Genomic DNA, 13,361 nt, shown 5'->3' with positions numbered 1-13,361 from the left:
GCTTGGAGTTATAACATGACAGCATTTGAAATTGTTCAAGGGGCTTTTAAAGGTACTGGATGAGGAATCCATTCTAGCTCATCAGTCGGGGTAAACAGACGGCACCGGCAGCAGCTCACCTGGTCTCTGGGTTGTATCCCAGGATGTAGAAAAAGGAGTCGATCCGGGCTTTGAACTCCCGGGCAGCAAAAATGTCAGAGAAATGGGAAATGTTGCATTTCCCCCTGCAGGACAGAAGACAAAATTCTTAAGACACAAACAGTGACATGACAACAACAAGCCTGAGCAGAGGAATCTGGAATTAAAAGCTTTTGGGGTGTTTATTTATTTGAGGGAAAAAAAAAAAAAAAAAAAAAAAAAATACAGGCAGCAGGTTTCTATTGTCATTCAGTGACTGCTGGCTTGTGATGAGGCATCAAGCTGCTCGCTGAAGCCGTAAACATCAGCTCAACATTTCTGCTTCAACCCAGCGCCTGCTGCTGAGGTGTTGGAGACAGACGCCACAGAGATCTAGAGAGATTTTGAACCTGCATGCATCCCCCCACCCCACAACGAGCAGGAGGAGCAGGAGGGGGGGGTGGGGGGGGTGAGGCTCTGACCACATCTTGATACCATTTCCCGTTTCCAGCACCCTGGTGTCTGACTCTATCAAAATAACAGACATCACACGCATGTGGGGCTCTGCTGCCACGCACAGAAACAGTATCTTCCTCTCCCCGAAAAGATTAAAGGGCGCTAAGACTTCGGAGAGCTGCGGCATTACAGCATCCCGCTGGAATTCCCTCCCGTTTATCTAAAGCCTGGAGAATAAGTCAAATCAAAGGGAGCTCTGTGTAGGAGAGGTTGCAGCTAATTTTCCCTGAAATCAGTGGTTTCTGGAAGACATGGCTTTACTGCTCACACATGGTTCTGGTTGGAGAGGAAAAGGGGTGGGGTGGGGGGGGGAAGCGGGTAAAGGAAAGAAGGGGTGAAGAGACGGAGGCGGGGACAAAGAGTGTATTTAAAATTGTTTTTTTTACTGCGCCTGCACGCGTTGTTGCTGACGTTAAGGAGAGGCGGCCAATGCAGCGCCGCAGAGCAGCAGACAGGTGCGTCTCTGCGAGTTTGATGCTAAGGCACATTAAAAGGAGGAGTTATTGTGTCTATCTTCACACATCTTGTGAATTTAATAACCCTTTAAATGGTAATTACATGGATTTTACCTGCTTAGTGTTGCAAACCAGCAGCATCATCATTTTACCGCTTGCAAAATAGAAATCTGGGTATTTATTACAGGACTGTGAACTGGAGAGGCCAAGGTTGTTCTCATCTTAAAATACAACTAATATACTTCAGCTCTAATCAAGAAGTGGATTTTATTTTTTGATGCAAGTAGTTTTTCTCCCAAGATTATAATACATATGTGTGTGAAAATCTACCAAATGTGTAACAATCACAGCATATCGACAAAATGAAGGAAAGCATCTGAACCTAATGGACACCAGAGGGCGCCATTAAAAAGTGCCTCAAAGGTTTCTGTAAAACTGGCACAAGGCAAAACAAGGGAGCTAAATTATCCAACATTTAAGATTATACATTTAGAGTATCCCACATCTGTTATTTAAAACGTCAGGCAGACGGCTGAGATTAAACACACCTCATACAGTTTAAACAAATCCAGAGAGCTGTGATTACAAAGCACTGCACTGTTTGTACCTGAGAGCAGCAGCATGATATGTGTCTACGTAGTCAGAGATGAAGAGCTCTCGACTCCTGACCACCGGGTCTGTGATGACCAGCTCGCGACCAGAATCTGCAGGAAGGGAGACATGAATGACATGAATCTTCTGTAAACCAGTCGCTTCACCACAAAGAAGCAACAAACACCGACTACTTCCATCTCTTTCGTCTCGTTCATGAGGTCATGAGCACAGGTTTCATGTAAGCAGCTCCACATTTCGCTGCCTCGATAGAGTCGACCTTCACGCTTGCTGAAGTGACCTTGACGCAAGCAGACACAGATCTGTTCGAGAGCTGTGGCACGCTGGGGCCACCCCGCTCCGGCCTTGTGACTACAACTCTGAAAAATCCAGCGCTCCCGGCTGCAGGGACAGGCTGATAACAGCAGCGTGCTGTGCTGAGCTGAGGCAAAAGCAGAGATGCAGCTTTCAGGGTTTTTAATGGTCAATATTGATTTCAGGTTTTCTTTAAGGTCGGATTCTTAGTGGAGCTCCATTTTCTTTCTAATTGCTGATTACATGGTCATATTATTGGTTCTTTGATAGTAACACTTTTTTATTCTGTTTTTATTAATGGTTATTATCTAGTTTATTGCATTTTTAAGCTATGCACATTGTTAATGCTTTACCTTGAATGACTGCTTCGCCAAGTTTAAAATTTTTTTTTTCTGGCTTAATAATATTTTAATTTAGGATTTTCTGGTTCCTTGCATTCTGTTCCTTTGTTTTTAACTTCTACAAAACGCGTTGGCTTACATGTGAGGATAAAAAAAGCTCTATGAATAAAATCTAACCAAACAATTAAATATATATATATATATATATATATATATATATATACATATATATTCACTATTTTATCTGCTGATCTCAAGTCAGAGCCAATGACAGAGTTCCTATACATGTTTTCATTTAAAAATGTCCATTTCTTAGGCTAAAATGTTTGGATTTTTTTTTTTTATAGTTTTTATTCTAGTGCAAACTATTCACTTTTAACTGCAGGGACACTAATCTTCCCTTAAGGTTTCAAGGCGAAACAGACAATGAAAACTGAACAATATATCACAAATAAATGTGAGTACGTGCAATATTCATACTTCTGGAGAATGCTTGGAATGCAGTATGTGTTGGCTAATATAATCGAAAGGTCAAGAGGTCACACCTTGAATGATGTTGCGATATTCAGCCTGTTTAATGGGTTTCACAGCAGAAGATGCTCAGACCTGACACACAACAGTCCTCGGAGTGCTGAAGGCCGCAGAGAGGCCTGGGAGCACAGGTAGGTCAAAAACCACAACAACAACCAGTCAAGAGTTGTGTGAAGAAAATATCACAAACGTCATGTAAGTCAATGTTAAAGCCACTACATGTATTAAGAATTATTAGATACTGGTCCTTTAGAAAACTGTAGTTGAGAGAAAAAAAGTAAAAAAAATAAAATAAAAAAATTTCTGACTGTATAGAAACTCTGTGATCAAGTGAAAAACTTTCCTTCGTTGATTGATTCATATTTGCACAGCAGCTTTAAATTTGTGATCAAGTCTTATCATATCTTAGATTGAAACATTGCTTTTATAATGTGCACAGTGAGGCAAACGGGGTGAGAACAGATGAGTTATTTTGTAATTTATTTTATTCTAAAGAAAGTTTAACAACAGACTTCAAATATAGTACAGTCTCATTATTGCAACGTGTTCTCATTTTGGGGCAGTGACAATAAAATGGGAATGGTTTACGGTTACAGCTAATGATGTTTAACTTAGCTGTGATATCTTTAAACACAGTTTAGCAATGTAAATGTGTTGTTAAGGTTTATCCACATATCCATGCTTCCTTCCAGTCCTCAGATTTGATACCGAGCAGCAAACTGTCCTTGACACGGCCCGTGTTCCTGTGGATGTGTATGTGTGAGAGCATGATGAGTCCTCTGGCGCTGACGGTGTCGAGAGTGCGTGTGCTCAAGGGCCACATGACACCGCGGGTTATTAACACTTGACAGTGCCGCTGTCTGGCCTGAGGGAGTGTTACCCGGGGAACAGCACGGATCCACGCCATCGGCTTGGCTGCCTGGGATAGTGTCATCTGGTTTCTGTTTGAGATGCAATTCACAGCCAGCTCTCATATCACCCAACAGACTGGGGGGAGCACAGACAAGCATGTGTGTGTGTGTGTGTGGCTGGCGATGCACGGAGATAAGGGTATCTATTTTTGTGCCTGGTGTGGATGTGTCGAAGAGCCCGCGACCTGCTCTCACCGTTCTCATTGTTGCGATCCTGCACCAGGTGCTGGTACACGGAGTCGGGCACCTCCGACTGGCGGTAGTACCATTTCACATTCATCAGCAGATGGTCCCGTTTACTCTGAAACACAGAGAGAGAGAGAGAGGGAGTGAGCAGGAGACACAGAAAGCTTCCACAGCAAGATAAACAGACATCATTTTGTTTGATTACAACGTCACAGGCTGGCCTTTTTGGCAAGGGGCGACTGTGCAGATGCATTGTTCATGACTAACGCAGAGACGCCAAGAAGCCTGCAGAGACACAGAGTCAATTAAAAAGGGATTGCGGGGCATTTAGAGATTTAATTAGGTAAACAGTGGTGGAGGAAGGAAAAGGGCGGATCACACATTTTTTTTCCTTTCACCTTATGATTAAAAAATAATTTTTTTACAATCTTTTGAGCTCATTCTTAGAGCATATGCTTTCTATAGTCTCCACTTCATTTTCTTATTGCTGCCACCAACTGGGCACTTCATTAAGTGCAAGTCAGAAAGTTACTGTAATCTATTATTTGGCCAGCAAGTGGCAGCACTAAGGCAATAAAGAGCCTTTTCAAGCCAAAGGGAATTTAAAAAAAAAAAAAAAAGCAGAGACATGGTGAAGGAAAGAGAAGGGAGGGGGGGAAGAGTTTGCACAGAAATCATAAAATCCGAGGCCCACGCTGAGGTGAAGGATGAAAAGGGCAAAACACTGTTTTCATTTCATGAAATGAAACATTTATTGTGCCTTCATATTAAGCCTAAAAGAGCGTCATAGTTGCTTAAGAGAGCACCAGGAGAGGCTGCTCTCGACTGGGTGTAGGAATGCGACACAGTCCCGTTGGCCCGAGCCATCTTTATTACAGATTCGACTGCGGCGCATCGAGCAAATGCACCGAGACACCTGCACTACCTGCAGACAGAGGAGGAAAATATGCAGCGGGGTAAAAGGTTATGGTAATCAAAGCCAGACGCTTAACATCCGCCCTCTCCACGTCCGAGTATGTGAGCGTGAGGTCAGAGCAAAGATATTTAAAGCCTACATTGTTATGCTCTGTCACCGAGGGAGGAGATGGAGAGTACATGCAGCCAAGCAAATCATCACCTCCCTGAAACCTCGAGCCCACCTCTGCTTTATCCGTACTCTCCTTTACTTTTCACTACAGCCTCCAACACATCTTCATTTTATTTCCTCCTGTTTTTTTTTTCTCCCACTCTCTGCAGTTCTTGAGCGGGGAGGGGAGCGAATAAGTGAGCCTGGACGTGTTAAACAGCAGCTGGCATGCAGTCAGTCAGCTGCATTTACTGCTCTGGATGATTACAGGAGCATGCACGCCACATTGTGCAGCCACACACAGACTCTTCTTGTGATTCAACAGAGACCCAAACTGATGGAGTGAGACAAGAAGCTCCCCCCACGTCCCCGCTGCMCCCCCCCCCCTCCCCCCTCAAAGCACACAGGCACACTGTGTGTGAAGAAATCTGTGCAGTGACGTCATCTCCCAGCAGTCAGCCAGCCTCGTCTTATCCACACGGTTTTCGCCTTCTAGGACTAACAGCAGAACGAGTCGTTATCTGGAGCTTATGCATATTTAATGTCTTAAAGAGACTGTAAATGCTACCTGAGCGACGTTCTCTGCTACGGAAATCAGAGCGCAAAGGCAGACTTCTTCTGTTTTTGCTTTTTTTTCTCCTTTTTTTTTGTCATCAAAGAACGCATAAAAAAAAAAGTCAGACTAAAGACAACCCGGGGTGGAAAAATAAAAACAGCTTCCCAATGATGATTTCATTTATCAAGAATTGCGCTTCTCAGACTATCCAAACCAATCTGGTCCAAGCTGAAAATGTAATAGCCCATTAAACCTAATAACTAACAACAACAACTTCCATTAAGTGTTTGGACTAAACGGCAAGGAGTCTTTTTTTTGTTTTTGAGGAAATGTGGCGCGTTGTCCTTTGCAGAGTTGTTTTAGTTGAGCCAGAGGGCTCTGAGAATGAGTGGATGAATTAAGGTCCAGACTTTACTAGGCAAGTAGTCACAGTCTTTGTTATTCTAGCCCTGTACAACTACTTTAGATGCCATTTTAGTCTGGAGACTTTTATCTTGTCTAAGCATGAACTCTGACTTTCATTGAGGTCAGCGAGGCCTTTCGCGCCCTCCTGGATGAGTCGTCTTTGTGATCTTGGAGTAATTTTGGTAGCAAGGTTCACCACCGTTACTCTCATTGTTGCTCACCAGAGTCTTGAAGTATTAGAAATAGCTTCATAAGCTTTTATAGTTTTTCTGAGCGAAAGGGGATGTTTCTTTGGATCTGGACAGGATGTGTTGCTTTATGAACTGTTTTTTTAACCCTACTTTGTTCTCAATAAGGTTCTATTTAAGGGATTTCTTCATTATGCATGTCAGTCAGTAATCAGGTCTGAGTGTAGGCAGTGAAGTTATGATTAATTACACTCAATCCATCATTTTACAAGGGAGGTAATTATATTTTCACATTGGGTCAGGTTGGCTAGGGGTTTTCCCCATAAAGAAAAAACGACGACGTTATCTTTGATGTTGAATTTGTTTGACATCTGAGTATGACAAAAAAGAGCAAAAAACATGAGAACACCCTTTTTTGTGCCACTGTACGAGTAGAAACACGCAAGCACATTCACAGGGTTAATGTAAACTTACAAAAAGCAGATACCAAATGTTACTTCCACTATAATCAGCGTCTTTGTCACTGCAAGAGTAGCTGCCACTCACCACAGCAGATTGCTGCTATGAAGCAGCGTTAAGCCCTCTCAGGCAAAAAAAAAAAAAAAAGAGGGAGGGGGTGAAAGCTGAGAGAAAGGCGGAGAGTGCGCAACATATGGAGCACGTAGTGGGAGTCGAGCACAGCGTTCAATTATCGCAATTCTATAAACATGCTGGTTGGAAAAAATGAGTAGATAATGCAAGGAGAAAATGAAGCGAGATGACAGACAGCTCGGGGCCCGGCGAACAGAACTACTAGTTGCATTGTCTGGGTTTTTGCTAAGCCTGCCACGGAAAATGACAGAGCGAGAACATACGAGAACCACAATGCTGAATTGATTAGAGACATTCCCCGCTGCCCCGTAGAGAGTTGAGGATGGCTGAGCCTCGCACAATGTCAGACATCTTTGTCTGTCCTGCCAGAGGCTAAACACAGCGCTGCCCTCCCTCCACACAGGCCATAAACCCTGGGAATGCTTCTGCACAAGGGCCAGAAACCTTCCTAGCTTGCTATCGAGAGGAAGAAATAAAACAAAAAGAGAGAATGTGGAAACAACTGGAGGTGATAAAAAAAAGGGGGCAAAGTAAGGAGAGACAAAGTAGCTGGATTAGGATAGGAGTAGTATGACCATTTCATTTCCTTCAGATGTTAAATGAAAGCCGTCCTCCTACTGCTTTACTGAAACCCCCCAGGGTACAAAGCTACCCCTTTATTCACTGAGGTGATATAAATCTGACAGTCATGCTTTGGGGGATGAATACAATGGCAACCCCTCCCTCCAGTGGCTCAGACTGGCCTGTGGCGTTCTTCGGCTTACTCATCAGACAGGGATTACGGCACAGGAGAGCCATTCCTCAGAGGGTAAACATGATGAGGTTTAAATATATACTCGGTCTGTCAAAATTACTTCTATAGCAAAACAAACAAACAATGCATTCACCTCGGTGTTCCCAGCAGCCAAGACAAACCCGAGAAGTGTGTGAGCCAGTTAATTCTGCCTGTGACTGGCTAAAGGTGGCTGGCCCCTTAGGTCCATAATGGCTGTGCGGTGTTCTTTGTGAGGCCGCATGTGTGTGCAGTCAACTCTGGAGCCGGGGCCCCTGAATGCAGCCACAATACTACAAAGATAGGGAGTAAAAGGGGGTGTACAGGGGTCAGCCTTTATAAGTGCTGTCTCTAAATGTGAAAAGAACCAGCTAGGTCATTTGATGGGGGGAGAGCTACAGATGTATACACTTAAAAAGACGGACTGAGAGAAGCATGGATTCGGGTTTAAAGAACAAGTGAATGATGGTTATTTTTTTCATAGCAAAACACATTCCAGTTAGTTTTTTTTTATTTTTATAGAGCCAACAAAGCAGCTGGAGCTACAGATTTATGGGCATAATTATTAGCACACAGATCAAAACTGTTGGTGAAAATAACTCTTTTATTTTAATGGAATATTCATTTAATCACATCCATTGAATTTCTGCACCTTACTTCATTCAAATAAAGCTGTATTTAAGTTTTTAAAAACTAGATTAAGACTGAATATGGCTGTGCAGATGGATGAATTGAGTGTGTAGACGATGGACCAATGGTTGCATTGATTATTTTATGGATGGATGCAAATCCTGCACAACAGATAATACAGTTTGAAAGTACAAGTACTATGCCATGCTAAATTTTCTGTACGTCTCTTAGAAAATGTAGACCCCTCCCTCAACTCTGAGATTCTGAAATAGCTTCAAACATTTACAAATCCAGCAAGCTCCATGACAGCTTAAAGCTCAGACAAGAATTACAACAGAGCAAGTTTGCTTTAATAGGTTCAGCCTACCTGCTGAAAAACTGAGCTGAAAAGTGGCAGCTTGAATGAACAGCCTACATAGAAAATACTGATTCCTTTAAAAGTGGTTTCTATATCTGTGAGCTTCCTCTGACTTCATTTCTAAATACCAAATGATGCCGAAGACGGTTAACATTAAATATTCACTCTAAAGAATGTTTCAACCTTTGTTTTCTGTAAACACTGAACTGATACTGAAAATTGCTAACCTTAAGTGTTCGTCAATCAGCAACAGCAACATCCATAAGACCAAAGTATGAATGTTGCATTCACAGATGTGTGATTTGGGCTATTCACCGGCGGCTGTGGTCGAAACGCTACTCTTTCTGTTTTATGATTGATTATTTTTAGGGATGCACCGAAACCCGATATTTATATTGCTGTTATGGCTGAAAACCAATATTTACCAATATTATCAAATATATTTAAAATATTTAACTGCCCTTTAGAAACAGCCACACAGCTGACATTTCCCCTACAATCACACACTACATCACTATCACATAACCAAACAAATACCACACGATCAACCTCCTCCCCTCTTGAAAAACACACACAGTTTGTTAAACATTGGTTGTTAAGGTCAGCTCAGTTTTATTCATCGGGCTGATACCATGTTAAAATATGACTTTCATGTTATAGCAATGACATTGGTATCAATGTCATTGCTATACATTGGTATCAATGTATAGCATTGGTATCAATGTCATTGCTATAACATGCATCCCTTTTTTTTTACATTCTGGTTTTAACATGCAGACAATGGAAAACAGTGCAATCCAGAGTTGGCCACATGTAAACCAGATGTAGCAACTAAAAAAGTTACCCAGTTCAGGTTCGATGTGGACAGTTACTACCCAAATTCTGGGATGGATCACATATCGAGGACCCCCTTATCTCATGACATTCTCTGGGTGAAGCGGAGGAACCAAAGGTTGCGTTGGGATTTGTTATCCTGGCTGCTGTCATAATGTTGTGCCAACTCTAAATACCTGCAAGTTTCTCTCAAATTTGCTGAAACTGGCATTCACTTTACTGCCATCCTGTCAATTACAAGCCATAAGCTTAGACTCTGAAGCCAGATTCCTCCTTCTCTCAGCACCTTACTAATGGGGCTTTGCTTTAAACAAAACCAGATCCTCCTGCTTCCACACGACAGCCTCAGCAGTGCACCTTGTTAACAGGAAACCTCTGTTTATTTTCTGCGCCTTCCAAACACTCTCCTCTTCTTCTGCCAAGTCTTTTAGTGACCCACCGCCTCCACCGTCAGCGCACACACTTCCCGTAACATTGGTGACAACGGCAGCCGGGCTCTATGGTTTCCTTCAAGAAGTGGCAACCAGGAGTGAGGAAGCAGAGATAGATCTCAAACTTGCAGACAAAGGAGATGGCGCAGAGCGAGGCGAGGCGGGAGGAAAGAAGGGGGAGGAGGTCAAACAGACAAGAGCAGCAGCAGAGACTGGATGTTAGGAAGGAATGCCAAGCAGTTCGACTCTGCTAGGAGGCTGCAGAGCTAACAGCTTAGTTAGCTGATGCCTCAGGGGTAGGGGGAGCATTTGGTATGTTAGATCAGGGCTGGTGGCTATGTGACACCGACACAGGGCTCAAAATGGCTGGGAGGGTGGCGTGGGGGAATGTTCACCTTGCCTGTCGCTAGAGAAGAGCAGGCACGACCGAAGAACAAAAGGCTGATTGAGGCATTTGGAGGCAGAGATGAGATCTGGGAGGACTAATCTGCTGCTCCGACATGATAAGATTAGAGAAGGGAGGGCAGGAAAAGCTGGCTGGGAAGATCACACATATACTTGTATAAACACGCACACAGTAAGATGATGGATCTGATTGGAAAGGTTTTCCACCCCTCCCTCATTTTCTCCTGCTCTCACCGAGTCAGAGCGATGTGCCAGCACACCAGTGCTCAATAAGCACTTCCATCTGGACGACAGAACACCAGCACGCGCTCCGAAAACCTGTGTATGTGTGGCAAAGTATACTAGCAGGATACAAAGGATCTGCTGCGGTCATACAATCTACATCATCTCAGTGACTGACAAGGGAGATCGTTTTTAAGGACAGATCACAAACTAACAGTGTGACGATGTCCTTAAAGATTTCTTCAGGTTTTGCTTTCTTGTCACTTTTAGTTGTTTCAAATCCAACTAATCCTAATGTTGAACGAATCTTTGCAATTTTTTTTTAATTCAGCTGCAGTGGAGGGTTCTCAGCATCTGTCGAATTAAAGTTTCTGGTTGTTTAGCCGTTTTAGAGGACCCATCTCTGGGCTTTTCATGTTCAATGACCCAAGTTTGCTTGAGCTTTAGGTTATAACTTAATGAGCAGAGATTTTCCGTCAGAACTGTTTGCTAGAGAGCAAAATTTATTAAGCCATCCAGGTCCTGAAGCAGAAAAGCAACCCCAGACCATCTCACCACCACCCTGTTTGACTCCAGGTTTAAATGGTTTCACTTTTGTCCCATCTAGGAACAGACTATTTTCTCAAAAGTCTTGGGGATCATCAGGACGATTTTTGGCCTCGCCTTGGAACTCTCTACAGACACTGTTTTTGTAGGAGGATCTTTCTTACTGTTGAAATACAAATACTGACCATAACTGAGGCTTGCAGTGCTTTAGATGTTGTTCTTGGTTCTTCTGTAACATCCTGCATCAGTCACCAACTCACTCTTGCTGTAATTTTGGAAGGCTAACCACTCCTGGGAAGGTTCACCACTGTTCTTTGGTTCTCATTGTGGTTTGCTGGAGTCCCAAAGCCTTAGAAATGGTTTCTAACCCTTTCCAAACTGGTAGTTGTCAGTGACTTTGTTCTCGTCTGTTCATGAATTTCTTCAGATCAAAACATGATGTGTTTTCTCCAAGTTTTTCTTAAGCCTACTTTTTGTCTGGCAGGTTCTTTTTAAGTAAATCTACAGTTGACAAAATAAAAATTCAAAATAAATCTGTAATTGGGGAAAACATTGTTTATATGGAGTGTGTATACACGCAAACCAAGGACATCAGAGAAAGTATCATTCATTTCCTGACCCTGCAGTGGAGTGGTGCTGCTTGGGTGTAAGCGGTAAACTAAACCATCGCAGTCTGTCAGAGCCAACGGCAGCACAGTCCGACTCCTATCCTTACTGGGTTTCAATCTACACTCTTTGCTACCTATTGCCTCCTGGGCCTCCTTCTTTGAGGCATGTATAATAACACTAAACAAATGCTGATTACAATGTTTGAGAGGGAGGACTGTGCACAAGCTGCTTCCCTGCCTGGCAGCAAGAACAAATGGAGAGAGTGTGGGAGGAGGAGGCAGAGAGGAGGTGAGGTGAGACCCAGCTGTGGTGGCGCTGCTGGCAGGACCTCTGCGCCGCGTCTACACAGGGGTCTCTCTCTCTCTACTTTTTTTTTTTTTTTTTGGCTTGACCTGTTTGGATATTAAATCGGCAGCCTCTGCTTTGAACACACTGAGCCCATCTGTCAGCCCAGGTCCATATTGGATTGGATGAGTATTAGCTGAGTCAAAGTGGGCAGATTTACTCGTTTCTCTTTGTGTATGTTGGGTGAGTGCTTTTTAGGAGTGAGCGCCCATCCCTGACTTAAATCCGACCTCCCCCAGTCCTGGACCCCAGAAGACAAACATAAAATACTTTGACTGACTCACTAGCTGCTTTACTGTGCAAATTAATGACAGGCAGCAACACATCTGAGAACATTAACAGGTCCTGGTCTCATCCAGACAAAAGACAGATAGAGGAGAGGAGTAGAGGGGAAAAAGATGAGGGAGGTTGAGTCACATGAAATTCACAGATGATACTAATTAAGACTTCAGGGCTGAGGGCCGCTAATGGCGGATCATACAGGCAACAACAGGCCTCCTTTACACAGTGGAGGGTCACAAGCACAGCACATGACTACTCCATCTGAGGTCTAACACATTGCTCCACTCCATTTTAGGAACAAAGAGGGCTAATTGGAGCCGTATTTGTTTAATCTCCCCCATTATATAAATGCTTCCCAAAGGCAGAGGCAGCATGACAAATCCATCGAGCTGACCATGGTGCTCTCCTTTCCAGACACCGTGAACAGCAGTGAGAATTGAGAACACTAATGTTGACTACTCGCTTCATGAAAAAGCTACGCTGCGTCCAACTCAAATATTTGTCTTTGCCTCCAACACACTTCTGCCGCAGGGCAGTTTTTAGCCAAGAAACTCAAGAAGAGCTAAGTGGTGGTAAAGAGAGCAGCACTGTTTCAGGCAGAAGGAGAGGTCTTATGAAGAATATACTCTGGAGGACCCAGAAGGACATATAATACCTGAAGGACAATTATATGGCCATCGGGGACCTGACGAAACATTTGTGGTGATTTAGTCTAAATTTGAATGCAGTACTTAACAAAGGTTTGTGCTACAGCTACAAACTTTAATGTCTTTTTACTGGGATTTTATGTAATAGACCAACACCAAGCAGCATGTAATAGTCAAGTTTGTTTAACACGCAGGGCTAATTTTCACTGTATGAACCGCATCCAGTCTTTTGCAGTGCACATGTAGAGACTGAGAATTTTATCCATTCATTTTAGCAAAACAGGTCAGATTAGATGGAGAATAAATGTTCATAAGAATTTTAAAGTTTTTCACAGATTCTCAGTTAGATTGAGGTCTGGACTTTAACATTCTTTGATGCAAACCATGTCATTATATTCCTGGCAGTCCATTTAGGCTTGCTATCCTGTCGGAAATTGAACCTCACATTTTTTGCGACCAACAGGTTTTTCTGTAAAAATGATCTTCCGTTTAGCTTCATCTATCCTCCTAT

The 13,361-nt window shown here is 43.1% G+C and overlaps 1 protein-coding gene across 2 annotated transcripts in view; it reads right to left on the bottom strand.

Moving 5' to 3' along the window:
- rerea (arginine-glutamic acid dipeptide (RE) repeats a) overlaps positions 1-13,361 on the bottom strand; it is a 180,900-nt gene that overhangs the window by 50,305 nt on the left and 117,234 nt on the right. For both annotated transcript variants that reach the window (XM_008413332.2, XM_008413330.2), the window contains exons 4-6: positions 3,973-4,078; positions 1,696-1,792; positions 120-224 (exon numbers count right to left, since the gene is read on the bottom strand). In XM_008413332.2, coding sequence (XP_008411554.1) covers positions 120-224; positions 1,696-1,792; positions 3,973-4,078 — 308 coding nt within the window. The remainder of the gene's footprint in view (positions 1-119; positions 225-1,695; positions 1,793-3,972; positions 4,079-13,361) is intronic.

Source organism: Poecilia reticulata, linkage group LG7, assembly GCF_000633615.1.
Source record: "Poecilia reticulata strain Guanapo linkage group LG7, Guppy_female_1.0+MT, whole genome shotgun sequence".
Taxonomy (NCBI): domain Eukaryota; kingdom Metazoa; phylum Chordata; class Actinopteri; order Cyprinodontiformes; family Poeciliidae; genus Poecilia; species Poecilia reticulata.
This window is presented reverse-complemented; position numbering and strand designations above follow the sequence as displayed.